A 23,500-nucleotide genomic window follows, 5' to 3' on the forward strand; every position below is an offset into this window, starting at 1 on the left:
GCTCCTCAGAACCTGTGAATAGATCTCCTCACATGGCAAAAGGGACTCTGCATGTGTGATCAGGGTAAGGACACTGAGGTGCGGAGACAATCCTGCGTGATTCCAGTGAGCCCACAGAGGTATAGGAGCCCTTAAAGATGGAAGGGGAAGACAGAAGAACATGCGGAGAGAGGAGACTTGAAGACAGAGGAGGATGCCAGAAGCCCAAGGGTAAGGTTGCCTCTAGAAGCTGGACCTGCCCTCAGCGGACAGCCAGCCAGAAATTGGACCCTCAGTCCAACAACCATAAGGAGCTGAATTCTGCCAACAACGGGTGAGCAAGGAAACAGATTCCCTCCAGTGCTCCCAGAAAGGAAGGCAGCCCACCAGCACCAGGATTTTAGCCCATGTTGGACATCACACCTCCAGATTGGTGATGTGATAAATGTGTGCCATTTTCAGCTAAGATGTGGTGATTTGCTTCAGCAGCCACAGCGAGCTAAGCTACCATCCCTCCTTCTTCAGCAGGAGATTCCTTCTAAAGTCAAAGTCTTGACCCTTCCCATCTCTATGCTTCCTCCCACCACCCAGGGAAAGGGAAGGAAAGCATGACTGTAGAATTGTTTTCTCAATACTGGGTCCTCCCACTCATGCTGGCAACCAGGTAAGACAAAGGATGCTCCTGTTGCCCTGTAATTCTGGGCGACTCTAGCAAAAGCGTGCTTTAATTTCATTGCCACAGTCCCTGAGTTGTTCCATCAGGTTGGGGAGAGGGGGTAGCTGCTGGTCTCTATGCAGTTTTTAATCTGAAGAACAACAGAGGAGGGAATGCCTCCTGCCATGAGCATTAATAATTCACCAACCTCTAGCAGCTGCTTCTGCTTTGAGAGGTAACCCACAGGCTGCCTTTAAACTGTGTTAAGAGATCAAAGACACAATTGAATTATCTGTGTCTGAGCTGTGTAAAATGGCACATTAACAGCATCTCAGAAAACATGGTGAATGTTTGTGGTCCTTACTGAACTCACCCCATCCTGAACACATCCCAGACTTTAACATTACCTTCTAACCACACTGTCCAAAAACTAGGGGAAGCAGGAGGGCTTTAACATCTGACAAGTCCATAAGGTCAACTTAACTTCCCTGACTCTTGAAAACGGATAGGGATGGGGGATGGATTTCAGAAAAAAAGCCATGTAGGTAGCTGGAAATTTTTGTTTGTCCTGGTTGTTTAAAACCATGTCTTTTAAGAAAAGCAAATGGAATAATCTCTTTCTGTGGTTGAGAATCTTGAAAGATTTGGGCTCACCCCCCAAATTAGCAGCCACAAGTTGAATTGGCAGTTACCCCTGAACAAACCCAGAAATTCACAATTTCTACATGTCAGCTAAACAAGAGCATCAGTGAACTTCTACTCTGCGTGTGATATACACAGTTTTCTGATGGGTTAGTCACCCAGAAGCTTCACTAAGTCTATTATAATTATTATCTCTATTTATAATTGTTCAATGTATAAAAATATATCAGTTATAAAAGTTACATACTATGTGTCTATTACAATCATTATAATAATGTCTATTATCCAAAAATAATGGTGATACTCATTTTCTAACATAATAATAATAAGCCTTTTAAAGTTGATTTTTTTCAAACACTAAAAGGAAGAATGCTAAGTCCAGACCTTGAGCTGTTTTTCCAAGCTGCAGGGGACTTTCAAAGGCCAGCACCTGATTCCAAATTATTAACAGAACCACCTTCCTCATCTCAGATGCCATCATCCTCAACCCAACAGTCAACAACATCTTGGACATGTGCCTTGAAAAATCTCCCACATTTGATAGAGGGAAACTCTGAATTCATTATATATATGTGTATATATATATGTATATGTATATACATATATATAACACATATGTATGTATATATGGTGGTTTTGGCGGTTTAGTCACTAAGCCGTGTCCAACTCTTGTAACCTCATGGACTGTGGCCTGCCAGGCTCCTCTGTCCATGGGGATTCTCCAGGCAAAAATACTGAAGTGGGTTGCCATTTCCTTCTCCAGGTGTGTGTATATATGTGTGTGTGTGTGTATATATGCCTATGTGTGTATATATATGTGTGTATGCATATACCTGTGTGTGTATCCATGTGTATATATGTGTGTATATATATCTATGTGTGTATATACATGTGTGTATTTATTTATTTATTTGTAGTGGGTAGCCTTTCCCTTCTCCAGGGAAATTTCCCCACCCAGGGATCAAACCCAGATCCCCAGCATTGCAGGTGGATTCTTAACCAGCTGAGCCACAAGGGAAGCCCAGGAATACTGGAGTGGGTAGCCTATCCCTTCTCCAGTGGATCTTCCTGACCCAGGAATCGAACCAGGGTCTCCTGTGTTGCAGGCAGATTCTTTACCAACTGAGCTATCAGGGAAACCGATGTGTATTTATACATAAACCTATTATATGTACACCTTTGTATTTCCCACAAAGACAATATAATATGAAGGTAACAGTCTGAAACTAATGAAATGAACAGTAATTAATAAAAACAGGAGCATTCATGTCTGTGACAGCGCCCCACTCACCCTACAGATTTACGAAGCTGTTTTCCTAGGACAGACTCAGTCTCCCAATTTTACCTGCAGATGGAGCGGAGAGAGCCGCACGCCATACAGCGAGCGCCCTGTGTCCTCAGACGAGGGCGGCCCCGCGCTGACCAGGAACTGGATGGTCTCGCCCAGCACGTGACAGAACACCACCTGGAGGAGGGAGCAGAGAACACGCGAACTTTACGCCAGAGAGAGGAGAGCGTGCGCCTTGCCCATCTTCATTTCACTGAACAAAACAACCTGGCTCTCTAGATCAGCAAGCATGAGAACTCAGTCTCAAATGTGGGTGAATATCTAGATGCATATTTTCTATTACACCAGAGCTTAAAAACTAGAAACAATACTTCAAATCTTTTCTTTCTGATGTATTCTCAGGACTTGTCCAAATCTAGTTAGACTCTTTCCACACAATTTTTTTTTCCTTTAAATATTTCTTTTTTCTATTTCTTCATGCAGATGATTTTTAAATTTCCTGGGCAATTTATTCATATGGTGTGAAAGCCATTAGCCATCATCTCTCACTAAAAAAATGAGCCTTAAAAAGAAAATTAGTTCTAGATGTTTCCAGGTGAAAATTCTTTTAAAGTACCTAGAACACAAGAAATTGTTTCTATTTAAATATATTGCAAACTATTGTGGTTTACAAAGATGTGGGGATAATTGAAAGAACTGTGAAATATTGAACGGTTACAAAATGATACAGTTTTAACAAAAATAGAGTTATTAAAATAAGCTCATTTAAAAACCTATGAGACAAAGCAATCACATCAGGAACAAACCAGACCATATCCCTGACATAAATCACAAAGCATTTTAGAGAGAGGGCCGTGAATGCTGTCACTGCACAGGGAAGCATTCAGTCCCTGCCAGCGAGTCCCCTACAGGAGCAGACCTTCCAGAAGGCGGGACCGGCCACGCTCCTGGCAGGACGCCAAACGAGCCCAGAGCAGGTCGACTACGAGGCCAGGTGTGCCTGGCAGAGGGGTGGTGGGGAGGATGAGGGGTGTCTGGCAGGGGGCCAGCATGTCTGGCCAAAGTCAAGGCATCAGAAGATGAGAGGAAGGCAAGATGGACCCCCACATCCCCAAGGGAACAGCTGACCCCCACACTGGATGGTGTCACTTGGGAAGGAAGGAAAAATTCTTTAACTCTCTGGTGGATTTAGAACCTAAAATACCAAGTAGAAAGATTAACAAAACAGTTATTTTGTCAGGGCAACTGCTATTTCACAAAGTTCAGGCTGAAAACATATCTCCCTCCCCACTCCTGATCCCCGGCTCCCTGGCCCCCTCACAGGCATAGCCCCACTCGGAGCCCACCTGCCCCTCCAAAAATGACCTGACCTGTACTATACAGGGAGACCCCAGCAAGGGGTCCATTTCCAGGGTCCACTATAAAAGCTTTTGGCAGCATAGCGTTAGAAAAAGAGAACCTTGCCTTTTCTAAATACTGGCAGAAAATTGCACAACCCTTATTTTCATCCGTTGTTGTAAAGGCCCTCTCTGAGGAGGGACTTATGCAGATTAGTTACATATCTTCATCATGTTATTGCATCTCCAGAGTTCATCAAAGGTTGGAACAAAAAAATGTTTGTATAAGAAATGTTGCCTATTCACTTTAAAAATAAATGCTCTGTAAACAGTCCTTGGAGGAGGAATGTATTTTGATACCGGATGAGTTACACACACACAAGTGACATGATAGACAGAAAATTCTGTCCTTTGTCTCAAGAGCTGAGGTCGTTTTACTCCTTAAAGTAAAAAAAAAACACAAAACAGTCAGTGATAGGTTGACTTCTGTTCTTTCTATGGAACTTTCTATATGAAGCTAATTAGAACGTCACTGAGAACCTTGACAGATTCATTAGCGCCCTGCCTCAAGGAAGAGTTTGGTTTCTGTTTGTATTCAGTTCTACAAAAAGCTGGAGCCCTCTGCTGATCCAGTGGTTAGGAATCCATGGGGGCAGCCTAGATGGGAGGTGAGTTTGGGGGAGAATGGGAGAGTTGGGGTGAGTTTGGCTGAGTCCCTTCGCAGTTCACATGAAACTATCACAGAATTGTTTGTTAATTGACTATACACCAACACAAAGTTAAAAGTAACTGTAAGAAAAGAATAGAACCTGCTTGCCAATGCAAGAGATACGGGTTCCACCCTTGGTCAGGGAAGATTCCAGATGCCTCAGGGCAACTAAGCTCCTGTGCCACAGCTACGGAGCCCCTGCTCTGCAACAAGAGGAGCCACTGCTATGAGAGGCTGCAAACCGCAGCTGGAGAAAGCCTGCGTGCAGCACTGCAGTCAAAAATAAATCCATTAATTAATTTTAAGAAAGAATGAAAAAAACTTTTTTTAAAAAGTTACCCCACTGTTTCCTTTCTGATACACAGATAGCTGAAGCACCTGGTTAAAAGCAATTAAACCAATACTCCAGCATAGATTTTAAGACTTTAAAACTTCTAGAATGCAAGCCTCAAAGGTCACGATTACCATTCACGTCACATCTGGAAACTAGGTGCAATCATTAAAACGGGACACCTTTTGCAGAGATCCCTGAGAGCCCTACGCCAGTGCTCTCAGTAACCCCTGTCATATGGACCAGCCGTTTCTTGGCCTCTCTTCAGTGTTCAGCTGAAAAACCTAATTAAAACAACTATCTGATCATATTCAAGATGGGCAAACAAAATGCCCCCCACCATTCCTACGGGTCCAGTTGGGAGGGATAATGACCAGGGCTAGCCTCTGCTCCTCCATCCTGAGAGTAAAAGTCCCATTTGTCAAATGGACCAGAACAAAATGGAAAAGAGATTTTAAATATAAGTAATCTTCTTTCAGGGCATTATGGTATTTTATACACAATGGGGATTAAATGATCTCAACCCAGGCAAATGGTGGCCAGGCCGTCCCTGTAACCAAGGGGTCCCCTCTTGGAATGGCAGAAGGCAGGATCACCCGATGCAAGGTCAAGCAGACCCTTCCAACCAGGGCCAGAGTGACCCAGGGTTGATGTCTATTTAAATATGGATGAACAGGTAGAGACCCTGATCTTGACCCTATAGTCTCCCTACCCCAAACACAGACCTGTTCATGAGGCTTCCTTCTGAAGTTTATACATTAGGTCCTCAGAGCATCCCAATTACACTGAGCTGTTTAATATGGCTTGGGCTTCCCAGGTGCATGTGTGCTAAGTCACTTTACTCATGTCCGATTCTCTGTTGTTTAGTTGCTCAGTCGTGTCCAACTCTTTTGCGACCCTATGGACTGCAGCCTGCCAGGCTCTTCTGTCCATGGGATTCTCCAGGCAAGAATACTGGAGTGGGCTGCCATGCCTTCCTCCAAGAGATCCTCCCGACCCAGGGATTGAACTTAACTGGCTCAGTGGTAAAGAATCTGCCTGCCAATGCAAGAGATGCAGTAAACACAGGTTTTATCCCTGGGACCATAAAGAAGGCTGGAGGATAAAGAACTCATGCTTTCAAACTGTGGTACTGGAGAAGACTCTTAAGAGTCCCTTGGACTGCATGGAGATCAAACCAGTCAATCCTAAAGGAAATCAAGCCTGAATATTCATTGGAAGGACTGATGCTAAAGCTGAAGCTCCAATACTTTGGCCTGATGTGAAGAGCCAACCCATTGATTGGAAAAGACCTTGATGCTGGGAAATATTGAAGGCAAAAGGAGGAGAGGGCAGGAGAGGATGAGATGATTGGATAGCATCATTGACTCAATGGATATGAGGCTCCCAGAAAACTCTGGGAGATGGTGAAGGACAGGGAAGCCTGACACACTGCAGTCCACGGGGTCTCAAAGAGTCAGACATGACTGAGGGACTGAACAACAATTGCCCCAGCTCCTCCTTCTCTGAGAACATTCTAGAGAACTGGAAATAATTTTGTAATGAAATTAGAACTAATTAGAACTAGAAATTAGAACTAATGAAATTAGTTCCTAGTTTCAAAAGAACTAGGAACACGGCTGATAAAAGGGACCTAAAAGGTTTATGTCACTGAAGAGCTCTCACTTTAATCAGACTACATGACATCATGGAGAAAGAAATTCAAAATAAAACAAAGGAAATGACCTTTCACTAATCATTCAAAATTCTTGGTCAGGTTTCCGACCCAACTCTGCACCCAGTCTTGGTCATATAAATATTCTTTAAGATGGCACGCATGTGTGTGTGTGCCCAGTCAATAAGTTGTGTCCAACTCCTTTGTGATCCTATGGACTGCAGGATGGGATTCTCCAGGCAAGAATACTGGAGTGGGTTGCCATGCCCTCCTCCAGGGGCTCTTCCCAACCCAGGGATCGAACGATCGTCTCCTGTGTCTCCTGCACTGCAAGCAGATTCTTTACCACTGAGCCACTGAGATGGCATGAGTCTGATATAAAATATTACTTCTATTCTGGAACAGAAACTCATTCTAAAAAGTAAAGTGTCATTGGCTTAAAATTCTCAAAACATCTATAAAGCTAACCCTATTGCCTGCTTGTTCACAACACATGGCTGAAGATATATTTTCACATGCTATCTCCCAGTGGGGGCTAGGGGCTTCCCTTGTGGCTCAGCTGGTAAAGAATCTGCCTGCAATGCAGGAGACCCACGTTCGATCCCTGGGTTGAGAAGATCCCCTGGAGAAGGGAACGGCTACCCAGTCCAGTATTCTGGCCTGGAGAATGTCCAGGACTGTATGGTCCATGGGGTCGCAAAGAGTTGGACACAACTAAGAGACTTTCACTTCACTTCACTTCCCAGTGGACTGAGGTGAAAAATGCTAGAAACAAGATGGCAGCCAGCCCCAGGGAATGCTGGGTAGATGCTCTATTTCATCCCCTCGAGGGGTGTGCCTGGGACCACACAGGCTCTGACACCCCACCCCCACCCATACTCTCTGTGCCTTCTCTTGTTTGGATTCTTTAAAATGAACAATGAGGCTTTGAAACTGTGGTGCTGGAGACGGCTCTTGAGAGTCCCTTGGATGGCAAGGAGATCAAACCAGTCAACCCTAAAGGAAGTCAACACTGAATATTCATTGGAAGGACTGATGCTGAAGCTCCAATACTCTGGCCACCTGGTGCAAAGAATCGACTCATTGGAAAAGCCCCCGATGCTGGGAAAGATTGAGGGCAAGAAGAGAAGAGGGTGACAGAGGATGAGACGGTTGGATGGCATCATCGACTCAACGGACATGAGTTTGCAGTCCAAGGGGTCACAAAGAGTCAAACACGAAAGAATGACTGAACAACAACACTACCAGGAGGTATTGTTACTACATAAAGCAGCTTAGTGTGGGCCTTCCGTGGCTTAAAAATCCGAGAATGTGTTCTCCTCCAAGGTCTCTGTGCATTAAAAGACACATACAAGACACTGCCTCTAAAATGAGGGCAGGAGCGAGCTGGGTCTTTTCCAGGCTGGCCATTAGTGCTCTAATGCTCTACTCAGCCATATCTTCACCATTAGCCACTGCCTGTTTTCATTCCAATCCCAAAGAAAGGCAATCCCAAACAATGCTCAAACTACCGCACACACTAGTAAAGTAATGCTCAAAATTCTCCAAGCCAGGCTTCACCAATACGTGAACCGTGAACTTCCAGATGTTCAAGTTGGATTTAGAAAAGGCAGAGGAACCAAAGATCAAATTGCCAACATCTGCTGGATCATCAAAAAAGCAAGAGACTTCCAGAAAAACATCTACTTCTGCTTTATTGACTATGCCAAAGCCTTTGACTGTGTGGATCATGATAAACTGCGGAAAATTCTGAAAGAGATGGGAAGACCAGACCACCTGACCTGCCTCTTGAGAAAACGATATGCAGGTCAGGAAGGAACAGTTAGAACTGGACATGGAACAACAGACGGGTTCCAAATAGGAAAAGGAGTGCATCAAGGCTGTATATTGTCACTCTGCTTACTTAACTTCTATGCAGAGTACATCATGAGAAACGCTGGGCTGGAGGAAGCACAAGCTGGAATCAAGATTGCCAGGAGAAATATCAATAACCTCAGATATGCAGATGACACCACCCTTATGGCAGAAAGTGAAGAGGAACTAAAAAGCCTCTTGATGAAAGTGAAAGAGGAGCATGAAAAAGTTGGCTTAAAGCTCAGCATTCAGAAAACTAAGATCATGGCATCTGGTCCCATCACTTCATGGGAAATAGATGGGGAAACAATGGAAACAGTGGCTGACTTTATTTTTGGGGGCTCCAAAATCACTGCAGATGGTGATTGCAGCCATGAAATTAAAAGATGCTTACTCCTTGGAAGGAAAGTTACAACCAACCTAGACAGCATATTAAAAAGCAGAGACATTACTTTGCAAACAAAGGTTTGTCTAGTCAAGGCTATGGTTTTTCCAGTGGTCATGTATGGATGTGAGAGTAGGACTGTGAAGAAAGCTGAGCACCGAAGAATTGATGCTTTTGAACTGTGGTGTTGGAGAAGACTCTTGAGAGTCCCTTGGACTGCAAGGAGACCCAACCACTCCATCCTAAAGGAGATCAGTCCTGGGTGTTCATTGGAGGGACTGATGCTGAAGCTGGAAGTCCAGTACTTTGGCCACCTCATGTGAAGAGTTGACTCATTGGAAAAGAACCTCATGTTGGGAGGGATTGGGGGCAGGAAGAGAAGGGGATGACAGAGGATGAGATGGCTGGATGGCATCACTGACTTGATGGACATGAGTGTGAGTATACTCTGGGAGTTGGTGATGGACAGGGAGGCCTGGCATGCTGCGATTCATAGGGTTGCAAAGAGTTGGACAGGACTGAGCGACTAAACTGAACTGAATGGTGTTCCAACTCACAAACAAACCCCCAACTTGCCCGAGGGTCTTTTCACCAGTCTACACCAGGCAAAGTACCTGAGGGTTGATTCAGCCCAGATTCCATCTGCCTCCCTGCAAACAAACAGGTGGCCCTCCCAGAGGCTCTGCTCCCATTCCAACCTCAAAGGGTGGGGCCCCCAGGAAGGAATCTCTCACCTGCCTCTGGACTCTGCTTCAAAACAGTTTCACAAGCTGTTAGAATTTTAGCATAAATACCAGGCTAATGGGGTACCTGGAATTTCAAGTCATGCAAAACCAAAAAAATAAATAAATAAATAAAGTCAATCAGCTCCACGGTGGCTCAGTGGTAAAGAATCTGCCTGTCACTGCAGGGGACACCAGTTCCGTTCCTGGGTGGAGAAGATCCTACATGCTGCAGGGCAACTAAGCCCATGCACCAAACTACTGAGCCTGTGCTTTAGAGCCCGGGAGCTGCAACTACTGAAGCCCGTGTGCCTAGAGCCCGTGCTCTGCAAAGAGAGGAGCCGCTGTGACAAGCAGCTGTTGCACCATAACTAGAGAGTAGTCCCCGCTCGCTACAACTAGGTGAAAGTCCCTGCCCAGCAATGAAGACCCAGCACAACCAAAAATAAATAAATAAATATTCCCTCATCCAAAAAAAGAAGTCAACCAAATCTCCTATTTGCAACTACAACTTTGTGTTCCACTACCCTGGCAAAGGAGAAGGGGGTGACAGAGGATAAGATGGATGGATGGACAAGAACTTGGGCAAACTCTGGGAGATGAGGGACAGGGAGGACTGGTGTGCTGCAGTCCATGCGGTTGCAAAGTCAGACATGACCTAGTAACTGACAACAATACCCTTGCAAAGTAAGGGGTTCACCAAGGTTTGGCAAGAGAAGAGGAGACCCCAGAATCTCTCAGAGTGTATTTTAGTGTATAAATGTATAACAGACAGCCTTTGATCTAAAAAGTCCATGTGTTCAGAGTACACAATTCATATCCAGGGAGGGTTGCGGGGTTTCCCGACAAATCACGTGGAATAAGATTCTGGGGGAAATTCCAAGCGAATGCCTCAATCTGTTTGTTGCCATGGTTTCATGGAAGCAAAGGATGGTTAGTGCTTTTCAGTTCCCCTTTTTCCATCTTCCCTCTTTCCTAGGGAGGGTGGGAGATTAAGTGAAATGATAAACGTAAAGTGATAATAAAAAAGGAAAGAATAATAGTAACAGCACCATTTATGGTGTATCACAGTCAGAGCCTGTTTCTGGAGGCTGACTCGGGTTCAGTTACAGCCTCTGCTTATTCGGTGGTTCTTAGTTCCCTCACCGGTCTCTCTCTGCCTCGGCCTCCCTCTCTATACAAAGGTCACCATGCTTCCTTGGGTAAAGGAGAGCTGTGGGTGCTAAGAACAGACAGAGCCGTTATAGCCTGGTGACATCAGGAGCAGGTCCCTGCAGGTGCTGCACAGGCTGGGGCCAGCCCGTGGCTCAGAGGGAGAAGGAAATGCCCAGGACAAGCTTGGAGCCAGCCTGGATCTCTCTGGCTTCTAGATCTTCCTCCAGTCTGAGTGTATTGTTGTTTATTTAAAACTTTAACCAGCAGCTGATCACTGCACCATTAGAAGCCTCTGTTTATTTATAAATGATACAGACAACAAAGCTAATTCATACCTTTCATGGGGGCAGGGCCACCCACCAAGGTAAGCATCAGTACAGTCCCTCAGCACTGATGTCTGTTGCTTTCCCCAGTGAGCCTTCAGCATACTGTTTACGGGGACGCTCACCACGCTTGCTAAGCAAATGCGTGGCCTTTGCAGTGAGTGCCTGTCCCGCACAATCTGCCTAACCCCGGTTCATGTTCAGGGAGCTCAAATGCTGCCCGTGTAGACCTCATGTCTCCACAGATGCGCCAGGAGGGGCCCCTGCTCTCGGGCCACTTGCAATACAGAAATTAAGTCTCCATCTTCTGGGTCAAACATTCTGGAGCAAAGCTCTTCCAGGACATGAGCAAAGAGAATGCAGCTGAAACTTGTTGCTCTTGTGTAAGTGTGTAATTACAGTCTGGGAGAGAGAAATGTGCTTGGGGCGTGTTGGGACTGGAAGGGAGGACACAGAGAGTCCTGCAGAGAAGGTGAAGGGCGCTGCCTTGCTCCACAAGTCCTGAAGACAGGGGTGCTTCCAGTCGCCACCCTGAATAGATGCCCTTCCAGAGGAACACAGGTGCCCTGTCCCAGGAGCACCCCCTTAGAGAAATGCCCCAGCCTCTGGTAGGCTTGTCTCTTGGGATAAATATTTGGTGGTGTCCTCAGCTCATGGCACATAGCTTCTAAAACCCTTGGAATCTCCGGAGTGATAAGAATGTTTTTTGGATGCTAAGGAGATGACTGTGGCTGGGGGCCTTTAGATAACAATGGGAGGCAGGCAGGAGGTTCCCACAATCAAGGCGTGATGAGAGGGTCTCATCTCATCACGTGCCACCTGGGTCTCAGGGGAATGGACAGGGACTAGAGATGGGATCACAGACCCACGGCCTGTGGTTTAATCAGACGTCCTCTGTGATGGAACCTCCATAAAACCCTTTAACAATGGGGTTCAGAGAGCATCTGGTCCTGGAAGGGTGGTACACGTGCAGGCGTGGAAGTCCCCGTCCCTTCTCCCTTCCCTGCTCTGCCATTTGTCTGTCTCTGAGCTGTGTTCTTTATAAGACACTGGTAATAGTAAGGAAGGGCTTTCCAGGTGGCTCAGTGGTAAAGCATCCTCCTGCAATCCAGGAGACCCAGGTTTGATGCTTGTGTGCGGAAGATCCCTTGGATGGCTCCATACTCCAGTATTCTTGCCTGGGAAATCCCATGGACAGAGGAGCCTGTGGGCTGCAGTCCATGAGGTCACGAGTCAGACACGACTGAGCTAGTAAACAACAACAACAGTAAGTAAACTGCTTTCCCAAGTTCTGTGAGCTGTTCTAGCATGAGGAGGGGTTGTGAGAAGCTCCAACTTTATAGCCAGTTGGTGGGTACAGGAGGCCCAGACCTCGGGTTGGCATCTGAAATAGGGGGCAGTCAGGTGGGACTGAGCCCTTTGACCTGAGGGGTCTGCACTGTAGTTAGTGCCAGCGTTGAATTGAATTGTAGGACACCCAGCTGGTGTTCGGAGGATTGGAGGACTGCTTGTTGGGTGGAAGAAAAAATGCACACATTTGGTGTCAAAAGAGTCATAAGTAAACCACTGAGAGGTCCCCATTCAGCCTTTGCTGCAGGTTGTGGAATGTGTAGCTCCCACGGGTCCTGACGACTCTGATGCTCCGAGCCATGCAAGACCCCACTCTCTGTGCAGGCCCGGGGCGGGGGGCTTGCTGATGAACAGACATTTGCAAAGGTGGTTACTCTGGCACACAGGGGTCTTCAGGGGCTGCAGGAGAAGGTCAGAGCACAGAGCACTTGGAGGGTGGGGGAGGCCCAGTTCTGTTCTGGGGGGTCCTGCAGGGAGACTCAAGTCCAAACCCAAGTAAGGAAGATATCCACAAAGGGAGACCAGAGCCCCATTCTCATCTGATCCAAGCCCCATTCAAGTCTTGATCCAAGACATGACTATACACCAGCCCCCTTGTCCAGGCAGATTCATCCTCTTCATTACTTCAAACACCACCCACATGTCCCTTGTCAGGGCTGAGACAGGAGGATGAGAAACATGAGCCCTGATGCTCTGTGGGGAGCAGAGAAAGGGCAGGGCGGGGCGGGGGGGGGGGGGGGACGTCCTAGAATCTCCTGTCTGTATTCCTTGGACATGTTCTTTTTGCATCCTGAGGCTCTGCTGTGGATTTTCCCTTCTCAGGAATTGGATTCAGGATTGGTACAGGATTCAATCTAAGTTTGGAGACCCCAGGGGTAGTTCAGACCCTGAAAGGAAGAAGGCACTGTCATCAGCTTCTGGGATAATGTCTGTCCTTCATTTAACTTGTGGATATTTGGGAACCTGCCTTGGGGACACGTTACAAGAGAAATTGACTAGCCAGGTTCGATTGCTTTGCGAGTGGGTACCCTGAAATGGGCTGTGACCAGTCAAGATACATGTTCAAGAGAAGAAGAGGTTGCATACAGGATCCAGGCACTTGGGGGTATCCTGCTCCCCACTTCCCAGGGGCCAGGTGGATCCCCACAGGGCCCCTGAGCTGGTTCCCTGGGACCACGACACTCAACCCACTTTCCTGCATTGCTCAGGGGGCTGGGTGCCTGCCCAAGAGGAGGGCCCTGATGCCAGCACAAAGGTACTGGCAGGCGCTCAGGTCCTCTCTGGCCAAGAAAACACAGGAGTCAAGAACTATGAAGAAACTTGTCAAAGAAAACAAGATTGTGTGCACTTCCCAGAAGTTTACTGGGTGAAAAGCTTCCTAGAACACAGTGTGGACTGCTGCCCGTGGTCCCACCTGCAGGGAGCAGAGGAAGGAGGGTTGAGAGCAAGGAGAAAGAGGGCAGACTTAAAAAACTTTATGTAGGGCTTCCCTGGTGGTCCCATGGTTAAGAATCCACCTTGCAACGCAAGGGACACCTGTTTGATCCCTGGTCTGGGAAGATCCCACACGTTGGGGAGCAACTAAGCCCATGTACCACAACTGCTGAGGCCACGAGCTGCAACCACTGAAGCCTGTGTACCTGGAGCCCGTGATCTGCAACAGGAGAAGCCACCGCAATGAGAAGCCCGCACACCGCAACCAAGAGCAGCCTCCCACTTGCCCCTGCTAGAGGAAGCCCGAGGGCAGCAGCAAAGACCCAACATGACCACAATAAAAATTAATTAAGTGTTTAAAAAAGAGTTAATGATAGGCTTAAAAAAAAAAAGCCTGTGCACTTCTACATGTTGTTTTCAACTTTTTGATGGGTGTGCAATATTTCTGCCATGGTATTAAAACAAACACAGTTTAACCATCCACTTTCCAAAGGCAGCGTTTCTGGCACCATCTATATATCAGGACCTTTAAAAATGGTCTGTGGCCATTTCTAATCCCTGCTCCCTCCCCAGCATCTCCAGGCCAGTCTCTGAGCTCTCTTCTCTTAATATTGACAGTGTCAGAAATCAGCTAACAGAAACTGTCCACCACAAAGGGACTTGAGGCTTATTTGTCAATAATAGGGTACTCAATCAATGCACAGGGGCACATCCCAAGCAGGGGACTCGAGCAGGTCAGGCTTACAGCAAGCTGCCCCAGACCCCTAGCTTTTGAAACCTGGGCACTGCACCATCTGCTCACAGGGCCCCTTCCAGCTCTCACGGGCTGCGCTGGGGCCAGCATCCTGCCTTGTTGCCACCAGTTTTCTCCCAACATCTCCCGGGGATTTCCCATGCTTCCTGCCGGGGTTATGGAGCTCTGAGCCTCCAGGATCCACCAGGGCATGGGGACAGACAGCCCTTCTGCACCGCCAGGGCAAAGGACGCTGGGTCAGTGCCTGGGTGACTGATTCTAGAATCCATGGTGGAGCCGATCATGTGTACCTACAACCCAGGACCCCCACACCTGCTGCAGAGATACTCCCAGGCTTGAGTCTGAGGACTCAGGAGACAGTTCAGGGCAGCTTTGCTGCACTTGTGAAAAACAGAAAACCATATCATTGTTCATCTGCGGACGGTGGGCAAAGCTGCCTTTGTCCACCGAGTCGTGAACTGCAGTTCCAGCTAATGAACTGCTGCTGCTAAGTCACATCAGCTGTGTCTGACTCTGTGCAATCCCAGAGACAGCAGCCCACCAGGCTCCCCCGTCCCTGGGATTCTCCAGGCAAGAACACTGGAGTGGGTTGCCATTTCCTTCTCCAATGTATGAAAGTGAAAAGTGAAAGTGAAGTCGCTCAGTCGTGTCTGACTTAGCGACACCTTGGACTGCAGCCTACCAGGCTCCTCCATCCAGGGGATTTTCCAGGCAAGAGTACTGGAGTGGGGCGGCATTGCCTTCTCCAGCTAATGAACTAGAGACCCCAAAATCAACCTAGGTGAACATTCAAACTGCCATGTTCTTATAAAGAGAAAGCTTGCTGTGAAAATGTACATACAAAACAATAAACACTTGAAATGCACAAATGATGTTCTAGCTGACCCGGGGTGGGGGTGGGTGGGGATACACAAGGACCAGATTCCAGGGGCTGGGTGGGAGCTTCTTCTGGGCCCAGGGGCCACCCAGGTATCTCCTCCTCACAGTCTGCTAAACGGTATGCATTTAACTTGACAAAAAAATATCAAGATCCAAGGGGAAGCTGATACTTAAGAGTCTCTCAGCACTTCACAGAGACTTTTTATTAAAAAAAATTATTCCCATTTTTTATGGTAGTTGACCAATGTAACAAGTAATTTTAGCCTGTAAACTGTTAGCAACTATAATATAAACTCTGTGTAATAGCTAAATGGCTAAAATCTCTATATCATGCTACAGAATTATTCACGTATTGTTTATAACTGCACCTATATAAATCTAGAGCTTCCCTGGTGGCCCAGTGGTAAGGAACCCGCCTGCCAGTACAGGAGACATGGGTTCCATCCCCAGGTCGGGAAGATCCCCTGGAGAAGGAAATGGCAACCCACTCCAGTATTCTTGCCTGGGAAATCCCTTGGACAGAGGAGCCTGGCAGGCTGCAGTCCTTGGGGTGACAGAGTTGGAAATGACTTAGTGACTAAACAACATTTTATAAATTATAAAATGTATGTTTATAATTTAATAAAATGTATATGTACATAAATTTATGTGCAATCTGATCATTTAAGCTATACAATCAAATGGCTTTTAAATATATTAAATATATGTCAAACATATTTCATATTGTTGTACGAACATCACCAGCACCACCTTTAGAACATGTCATCACCTCCTAAAATCCCATCCCTGGGGGATGTGAGCAGTCACTGTTCACAGCCCACTCCCAGGCCCTGGACACCGCTTGTCTACTTTCTGTCTCTATTGATTTATGTATTCTGAATATTTCATGTAAATGGAATCTTGTAATATGTGTCAGGTCTGGCTTCTTTTGTTTCGTGGAATGTCTACAAGGCTCATCCATGTGGGAGCACGTGTCAGAATCGCATTCCTTCATGAGGCCAAATAATACTCCATCATGTGGGAACGCCATATTTTATCTATCCATTCATCAATGATGGGCCATATTTTATTTATTTTTTTGGTGTAAGAGGTTTGGCATTTTCAATAATTCTAAGAGTAAATTCCCCCACCCCAGTTTAAAAAAAAAAAAATTTGAAGTACAGTCGATTACAATGTTGTGTCCATCTCTGGTGTACAGAAAAGTGACCCAGTTACACACCCCAGTTTTAAATTGGCTTCCTGGGTGAGGAGAGGCCTCCAGCAGGTGACGGCGCCTGGCTCACCTTCTCCTGGGCCGACCGGGCCACGCTGGAGACTTGCTGCACGGTCAGCTCCAGAGGTGGCTGCAGCAGGTCCTCCTGGAAGCAGAGGAGCAGCGGGCCCTGGAACAGAAGAGCGGAGTGAGGGGACAGTGCACTGGGAGGGTGGGGGGCGGCGGGAGCGGGGGGAGCTACTTTCTAAAGGAGATGACGTACTTGCTGTAAAGCTCTGCAGATCTAAGAAGATGTGATATGACTTCATTTAGTTCAATGTGTGCTTCTGAAGAGCAGCAATGGACAGATATCAGTAAGAAGCTCGGGGACAAAATAAAAAATGTGGCAATGAAGGCGGCAGAGGGGGTTCTGAGAGCTCAGGTTCACGGTGAGAGCGGAGAAGCCCAGGTTCCCGGGAGGGTGGGTGCGCGGCCGGCCTGCAGGTGGGGCATGGCAGGTGCACCGGCTGTGTCCTCCCCTTTCTCTAGGAAAGCTCTCTCTCTGGTTTCAGAGAATCACCTCTCCCCGCCCCACGTGGTGCTGGCACTCTCCTTAGGTTACCCTCTTCCCACCTCCCACTGCCCAAGTGGCAGGTGGGCAGGAACCCAAGGGGAGCAGACAGGTGCTTCTCCCGGGAATTTAGGATTCCTTGCCTGGAAATGAGCCAGCCGGCAGTACTGCTCAAGGATCAGGTTCCTGAGTCCTTGCTTTGAGGACCCCCAGAGCTGCCAGGCTCTTGCCCACTGTGGGCTCCTGGTTTAACTCCACCTTCAGCTCTCCACATCCTCTCATACCCTCCCAGAAATGTCCTCCATGACTTGTCACCCTGGCAGGTGACAAGTTCTTGCAACTAAAATCTTGCATTTAAATTCTGCATTAAATTTTGGTTCTTGCAATTAAAATCTTCAATGCAGGACATGCAAATCAATTAATATGACCACAAGGCAATAAGACTGATGCTTTACAAAAGAATAAATCAGGACTTGGATTACCAATCAGGTCTCGGTTTTTTAAAAAATAAGTTCTCTCGTGAGGCTGAACACGTACGCCAACAATACAACCCTGGAACGAAAGTCTCCTTCAACTCTCTTCCTGACATGCTCCAGAAAAGCCCATCATCATCAAGTGAGTTCTGACCATGTATTTAAAAAAGAGACCCAGCCCCACAGCTCCCCACCACATCTCATCTATTTTCAAGACTCCTGGCTGTGATGAGCTGGTTCCAACTGCAAGGCAAGATCAAGGGTGGGGGATAGAAATGGTACAAATGGCAGCAAAGCTCTCCTGGCAAGTGCAGTGGGGATGAGCAAGAATGAAGTCAGCCCAGGGTTGTTTCTTAAGAATCCCCAGTGCTGCAGCGTACACCTACAGGCACAGAACATTGTCAGTGACGTTCTTCTAACCTCATCTTGTCTTAGCGACATTAATCTCACCTCTACAAACCATCAGGGGAGAATTAAATCTATTTTTCGAGAGTGATGAAGTCATGGCTTGGGGGCTGCTCTGCGGATGTTCTCCATGACCAGAGTTTGTTTTGGTGTGACCTGCTGGCCAGTGGCTTGGGGGTGACATCACCCTGTGTGCCAGGCCACCTGGCTGAAAGAGCAGCCCCAGCACAGAATGCAGTGCTAGGCGGGAGACCGAGCCCTCACAGGAGTCATTACAGCTGCTGGACCACCACCAACTCTTTGTGACCCCATGGACTACAGCCCACCAGACTCCTCTGTCCATGGGATTCTCCAGGCAAGAATACTGGAGTGGGCTGCATTTCCTCCTCCAGGGGATCTTCCCCAGTTAGGGCTAGAACCCATGCCTCTGTGTCTCCTGCATTGCAGGCGGATTATTTATCACTATACCACCTGGGAAGCCCTGCAGCTGCTTCTACACCAGCCTGAAGAGACCACATAGACTTGAGCAGCCTGGATGTCATCTCCTGCCCCCGCCCATCAGGAGGTGCCATCTACACCCTCTTACCCATGGCACCTTCTGAATGAAAACCCTGTAGATATTCTGCTAAGAAAGTTAATGTCAAGAGGCAGGCTCACAAAGAAAATATACGATTCAGTTAAAATAAGGACCCAAAAGTTCCTCTTCCCTTTCTGATTGATCCTGGAGTTTCAGAGAGCCCAGCCTGGGTGCAGCAAAGTCCCTGCATCTCTGCACTCTGTCCATGGGCAGGCAGCCTCATTCCAGACTCAACCCCATTCAGAGCAAAGAAAGACTTTACATCTACGAGGAAAAGCAACAGGCAGGAATTGCCAGGAGAGCAACTGAGAAAGAAACACAGATACAGGCTCTCCCGGACATTAATTCACAGTACCTCTGTGGGCTTCCCAGGTAGCACAGCGATAAAGAATCTGCCTGCAGTGCAGGAGATGGGAGAGATGTGGGTTTGATCCCTGGGTCGGGAAGATCCCCTGGAGCAGGAAATGGAAACCCACTCTAGTATTCTTGCCTGGATGATCCCATAGACAGAGGAGCCTGGTGGGTTACAGTCCTTAGGGTCACAAAGGATCAGAAACAACTGAAGTGACTTAGCATGCATGCATGTACAGAACCTCAGTGATTCCAAGTGTGTGGTACCAGCACATGAACACAGAGATGACCAGTGGGGCTAACACAGGGCATCCAGAATAGACCCCAACATGTATGGAGAAGGTCAGTGACAAGAGTGACATCCCAAATCACTGGCTACAGACGGAGTTTTGAAAAGTCTGGATGTGGGAGGAGCCCCAGATAGGACACAAACGTAACTACGCAAGTAAAGAACACAACTGCCAGAAGGGTCAGGAAACAGACTGAACCTGAGAAACTGTGGAAAACAGGATCCTGGCTGCACATAAATGCAAGAATCTAGCCAGGAAATGTGTTTCTCATGGGGGCATAGGTCAGCAATTCAGTAAGTACGTTATATGTCCGCTGGAGTTGACCAAATAAGTATGTTACAGACAGTGAGTCCTAGATGCCTCGCTCTTGGAGGAGGAAGTTAGAGATAAGGAAAGGGGAAGATGAAAATGAACTCTGTGCCATTGACCTGGAAACTGGGGTATCAGTATTTGTTGTTCAGTGGCTCAGTCATGTCCGACTTCTTGTGACCCCATGGACTGCAGCACGCCAGGCTTCCCTGTGCTTCATCATCTCCCAGAGCTTGCTCACACTCATGTCCATTAAGTCGGTGATGCCATCCAACCATCTCATCCTCTGTTGCCCCCTTCTCCTCCCACCTTCAATCCTTCCAGGACCAAGGTCTTTTCCAATGAGCTGGCTCTTTGCATCAGGTGGCCAAAGTATTGGAGCTTCAGCATCAGTTCTTCCAAAGAATACTCAGGGTTGATTTCCTTTAGGATTGACTGGTTTGATCCCCTTGCCATCCAAGGAACTTTCACCTGTCTTTCCCAGCACCACAGTTCAAAAGCATCAATTCTTTGGTGCTCAGTCTTCTTTATGGTCCAACTCTCACACACATACATGACTACTGGAAAACCCATAGCTTTGATTATATGGACCTTTGTCAGCAAGGTGATAAGTCTGCTTTTTAACACATTGTCTAGATATGTCATAGCTTTCTTTCCAAGGAGCAAGTGTCTTTTAATTTCATGGCTGCAGTCATCATCTGCAGTGATTTTGGAGCCCAAGAAAATAAAAATCTGTCACTGTTTCCATTTTCCCCCCATCTATTTGCCATGAAGTGATGGGACAAGATGCCATGATCTTAGTTTTTTGAATGTTGAGTTTTAAGCCAGGATACTTGGAGTGGTTTGCCACTCCTTTCTCCAGCAGTATGAAAAGGGGTATCAGCATAGGCGTGGTTTTGAAGATAAAGGCAGAGAGACATGTTACATGAATATGCTGCCATCCACACATATCTTTCCTGGGTCTGTTCACTAAGAAGGTCTAGAAGCAATGCGACCCCAGCAGTAATAAGCACCCTTGATGCCCAAATCTTGTATTCTAAATAATTCTTGAGTAAAAGGAATCAGAGCTGCTTGGAAAAGTGGTTGAATCCAGGGCCAGAAAAGAAGAAAATACAAGATGAGTCTAGAGCAAACATCTTTCAGATCCATCAAGGAAGTGCTAATGTGTATATATATATATATTGATGGAAGAACACAAAAGAGCTTCTAATGGCCAAAACAAGAACAGTTTAAACAACAAAACAAATAGTGATGGCACTGGATGATAGGGGCTCCTCAAGTGGCACAGTGGTAAAGGATCTGCCTGCCAATGCAGGAGAGGCAACAGACGCAAGAGACAAAGTTTCGATCCCTGGGTTGGGAAGATTCCCTGGAGTACGAATTGGCATTCCACACCAGTGTTCTTGCCTGGAAAGTTCTATGGACAGAGGAGCCTGGCAGGCTACAGTTCCTGGGGTTGCAAAGAGTTGGACATGACTGAACACATGCACACTGGACTGTAACCCACAGAATAAAACAAATATCCATGAATATATACTGATGTAAATACTCAATAAAATGTATAGATGGAAGAGAAGTGGCAACTCTCTCTTGCAACAGAACTCCAATGAATAAATGCAGAAGGAAAGAGAGAAAAAGAGAAAATCATCATTAGGCAAACTCCACAGAGGTGTTGCAGACTAGATACATGGATGCCAAAATCAGCATGCAAAAGTTTAAGGAGTAACAGGATTTGTGCAGTCTCAAAGTATCTCCCCAAGATAATTGTTAACTATAGGGAGAAAGGAAAAGGGAGACATAAGATCTAAGAAGAGAAATGGGTGGAAATCACCTTAACACAGGGATCAAGGCCAAGTCCCCATTGGTAAGCCATGCTGACATCATAAACCCACGAAACAGTACACTCAGAGGGACACATCCCTTCTGTGGTTTGTGGGACTGCAGTCCAATTGTGCAAAACACCGAACTGAGGGATATTTGGCAAAACAGCAATCAATACTCTTCAGAGTTGTCAAGGTCATGAATAAACAAGGGAAGACGGGGAAACTCTTACAGGCTGCTGGAGACAAACACAAAGCAACAACCCAGTGCCATGTGGGGCCTGAGCGGGACCCTGGACAAGAAAAGGACACCGGCGGAAAGCAGGTGAAGTCAAGGAGGGCCTTCTGTTTGCTTAGAAAGTTTTGTTAATTTCTTATATTGTTACAAGGCGAATATCATTGTACCGTGACATATAGTAACACTGTGCCAACGTTAATTTGTTATACTAGAATAGCATTAATATCATTGTACTGTGAACTGGCGCTGTGGTAAAGAATCCACCTATCAATGCAGCGACACAGGTTTGATCCCTGATCCAGGAAGACCCCACAGGCCTCGAAGCAACTAAGCCTGTGTGCTACGGCCTGTGCTCCGGAGCCCGGGAACCTCAACTACTGACCCTATGTACTGCAACTACTGAAGCCCGTGAGCCCAGAGCCCTTGCACTGCAACGAGAGGGTAGCCCCAGCTCTCTGCAACTAGAGAAAAGTCCAGCCCAGCACAGCCAAAAATAAAAATAAATTTAAAAATTTTAAATTATAGTAACATTGTACCAATGTTAATTTTTTATACCATTACAACGTTAATATCACTATACTATGAATTACAGTAATACTGTACCAATGTTAAGTTCTTATGTTGTTGCAATTTTAATGTTGTACTATGAACTATACTAATACTGTACCAACATTAATTTCTTATACTGTTACAATGTTAATATCATTGTACTGTGAATTACAGTAACAGTGTACCATTGCCTGGAGAATCCTAGGGACCGGGGAGCCTGGTGGTCTGCCGTCTATGGGGTCGCACAGAGTCAGACACGACTGAAGCGACTTAGCAGCAGCAGCAGCAGCAGCACCAATGTAATTTCTTGTTTCTGATTATTGTGCCCTGTATGGTTATATAGGCTGGATAAGGAAAGCATAGCGACTCTGAATTGTTTTTACAACTTTTCTCTAAATATAAAAGCAGTAAAAAAATTTTTAAGTTTTTTTTTAAGGGGATGTTACAAGAAAGCAGCCCATCTTCTTGACTCTATTGGCTAAAGGCTTCACACAGATCTCACCTCATCTGGACTGGATGCTGCTTCCCAGACTGAACCCAAAGTTATCCTCTTCCAGAGATGAGGCACAAGAGAGGTCAGGGCCTGCCCAAGGTCACAGAGCCCCAGAGCTGCCTTCCAACCTGAGCAGAGAACACACAGCTCTTCCAAGCAGCTCAAGAGGTCCCCTCCCTCCTCAACAACCCAGGGGGGCTGGCGGGAGTGGAAGTTAGCTTTGGCTGCATTCTAGTTGACATTAACACTACACCCACTCTTCCTTCCCCTGAATTCCCGTCTTGCTGAGAGAATGGGTGAACGCAAAGAACAACCTGAACTGGCATCTCTTCCTCGTTTCTGCTGACAATCTGCAGAGTCATCAGTGAGCCTCCTTTAGGTTGATGCTTTAGAAGTGAAAAAACAAAGCACATTAAACCACTTATTTGGCCCAGGCTTGGCCAGCTCCCAAGCAGGGGAGGCCTGAGTCCAGATGGGCTGATGTACATCACCGCAGTTTCTCCCCTTCGGTGACAAGTTTCTAACAGGGGCTGTTATTCATGCCCTGAGATGGCTGAGCACTCGGCGCCGGGTGGGCTGCGCCTGGATGGACAGAGTTCTGGCCTCCCTCACAATCCTGGGAGCTGATGAGGGCACCAGTGACCACACAGTACTGCTGGGGTGGGAGCGGGGCAGCCTTCACCAAAAAATGGGGAGGAGGGATTTTTGTTCTGAGACCTGAAATATTGCTGTTGTTTTTTTTCAGTCGCTCATTCACGTCCGACTCTTTGCAACCCCATGG

General features: G+C 46.8%; 1 protein-coding gene across 1 annotated transcript in view; it reads right to left on the reverse strand.

The window, feature by feature from the left end:
* The window catches only part of C2CD2 (C2 calcium dependent domain containing 2), a 65,429-nt gene that overhangs the window by 36,794 nt on the left and 5,135 nt on the right, over nt 1-23,500 (reverse strand). The window contains exons 2-3 of the mRNA XM_065942641.1: nt 16,735-16,833; nt 2,622-2,741 (exon numbers count right to left, since the gene is read on the reverse strand). Coding sequence (XP_065798713.1) covers nt 2,622-2,741; nt 16,735-16,833 — 219 coding nt within the window. The remainder of the gene's footprint in view (nt 1-2,621; nt 2,742-16,734; nt 16,834-23,500) is intronic.

This window comes from Muntiacus reevesi, chromosome 8, assembly GCF_963930625.1.
Source record: "Muntiacus reevesi chromosome 8, mMunRee1.1, whole genome shotgun sequence".
NCBI lineage: Eukaryota > Metazoa > Chordata > Mammalia > Artiodactyla > Cervidae > Muntiacus > Muntiacus reevesi.